The sequence below is a fragment of the Haplochromis burtoni genome, unplaced genomic scaffold (assembly GCF_018398535.1).
Source record: "Haplochromis burtoni strain Fernald_Lab_line unplaced genomic scaffold, NCSU_Asbu1 Contig_41, whole genome shotgun sequence".
NCBI classification, from domain to species: Eukaryota; Metazoa; Chordata; class Actinopteri; order Cichliformes; family Cichlidae; genus Haplochromis; species Haplochromis burtoni.
In genome coordinates, this window is record NW_024582402.1 from 225,487 (window position 1) to 227,416 (window position 1,930).

The 1,930-nt window shown below is 41.9% G+C and overlaps 1 protein-coding gene across 1 annotated transcript in view; it reads right to left on the bottom strand.

The window, feature by feature from the left end:
- Window positions 1-154: 154 nt before the first annotated feature.
- Window positions 155-1,930, bottom strand: part of cnn2 (calponin 2) — a 5,634-nt gene continuing 3,858 nt past the window's right edge. The window contains exons 6-7 of the mRNA XM_005920653.3: window positions 1,216-1,362; window positions 155-638 (exon numbers count right to left, since the gene is read on the bottom strand). Coding sequence (XP_005920715.1) covers window positions 333-638; window positions 1,216-1,362 — 453 coding nt within the window. The 3' untranslated portion in view covers window positions 155-332. The remainder of the gene's footprint in view (window positions 639-1,215; window positions 1,363-1,930) is intronic.

Here is a 1,930-nt window from a genome sequence, read left to right on the forward strand (position 1 = left end):
AAAACACCAACACAAAAAATAAACCAAAACAAAACTTTGGCACATGGACAGAAATCCCTGGGATATCTAGCCAAGCCGAGTGATTGGCTTTTGTGGTCACTTCAAATATATAAAGAAATTACAGAAATACAGCTCATGATGATATGTGTAGATGGTTTTGTACAAACAGGGGTAAGAAGACATTTTCGTACAATACTAAGAGGATACGGCCTACAAAGGAAAAAAAAAAGTGCAACATCCTAATGATATAAAAGATAAACCACCTTTCTGTCTCGCAGAACTTGCCAGCCTTACACAATCACGCTTTTCCTTCCTCAGCTCCCTCCAATCTTTTAATAATCTGTTCCATCATCTTGGTACACCTGCTCCTCTTCCTGGTAGCCTTGGTAGCCCTCGTCTTGGTAATCTGGGATGTAGTCACGGGCGACACCAGCTCCATTTTCATCACCTGGAATCTCAGTGGCTTTGGGACAGTACTTGGCATCGTAGATCTGCCGTCCCAAGCCAAAGTTCTGCCCGCTCTGGTTAGCCCCGTCTCTGTATCCCATCTGTAGAGACATGGTGCTGTTGTCACACTTCTCTGTGCCCAGCTTCTGGTCGTAAATGGCACGCCTCGTTCCTGGAGCCGTCATCCCAGCCTGAAGTGGAGACAGGAAAAGGAAAACTGTCAGATTTTGTGGAATTCTCCCCAGCATCCCCCCCTTCCTCTCCTCCTGCTTGGCAAACACGAGACTGGCCCCAGACATTTGGCCACTGGGTTAAAGAATACATGTCATTCATCTAGAAAAGATCAGCAACACAGAGGATCTGTTGGGGAAATCAAATGCTACCCGGCAACCATTTATTTCCACTAACAGCAGCTGCCATGGTTTCAACAAACACAGAGCCATAATGTCATTAATGTACTCACTGTAACAAAATGACCATTTTTATAAACTGAGAATATACTTTGATGTCAAGCTATCCTTAATCTAGTATTCTGCTGATGTGTTCAAATTGTTTCCTTAGTCTGTGTTGTAATTTGTTATGGCAAAAATATAACAAAAGACTTTGCTCAGACAGAGACTGAGCTTTGCCTTTTAGATAATACAGGAGTTTACAGCTTTCTACAAGACCAAACATGACCGTAGTTTACAGCAGGCAAAGAAAGCCAAGGACAAGCCATAACCAGTGTCCCGAAGCTTATTTCTGCTGCAGTCCTTTAAGAATGCATACCTGACTCGCCCCTTTGTTTGTTCCCATCTGCAGACTGATGGTGGTGTTGTCCATGGGGGCCTGGACTGGAGCCTTGGGATCATATAAATGTCTCCTGGTGCCATATGCACTCATACCTGCCTGACTGGCACACTTATTGGTCCCCATCTGAAAAATAGAACAATCACTTGTTGTATATAAATGATCAACAGTCATACAAGATCAATAAAGAGTTTTGGTGTAAACTGTTGCACAACATCACTGCATTTCTCACATTTTATTGTTTTGAGCAAGTGTGGGACTGTTGATACTGGTGCAACACTAACCAAACGTGTTTTAAAAAGTTTTGACTAAGCTGTTCCTCATATTTGCACCGCTCTCAAATTACAGTCGAGGCATTTCTTCATTGCTTGAGAAGTGCTTGTGTTTACTTGATACCCTTCCAGGTAATGGAGGGGGAAGGAAAGAAAGCAGGGAGGTTTGAAGCATCAGTGACAATGTGCAGCTCTCGCACAGAAGAACGCTACTCAACATGAGATCATCATGACAAAGCCTTCTTTCACAACAGTTTCGCCACTTGCAGCAGTGAGTTCAGCTTTGCGAGCACGTAGCCTGCCTGTCAAAACGCAGCCAGAATGATCAGATCATTTAAAAAAATTCTTATTTCTAATTTTTTGATCTTTATATTTCAGAAGAAAAAAAAAAAAAAAAAAAAAAAAAAAAAAAAAAAAAAAAA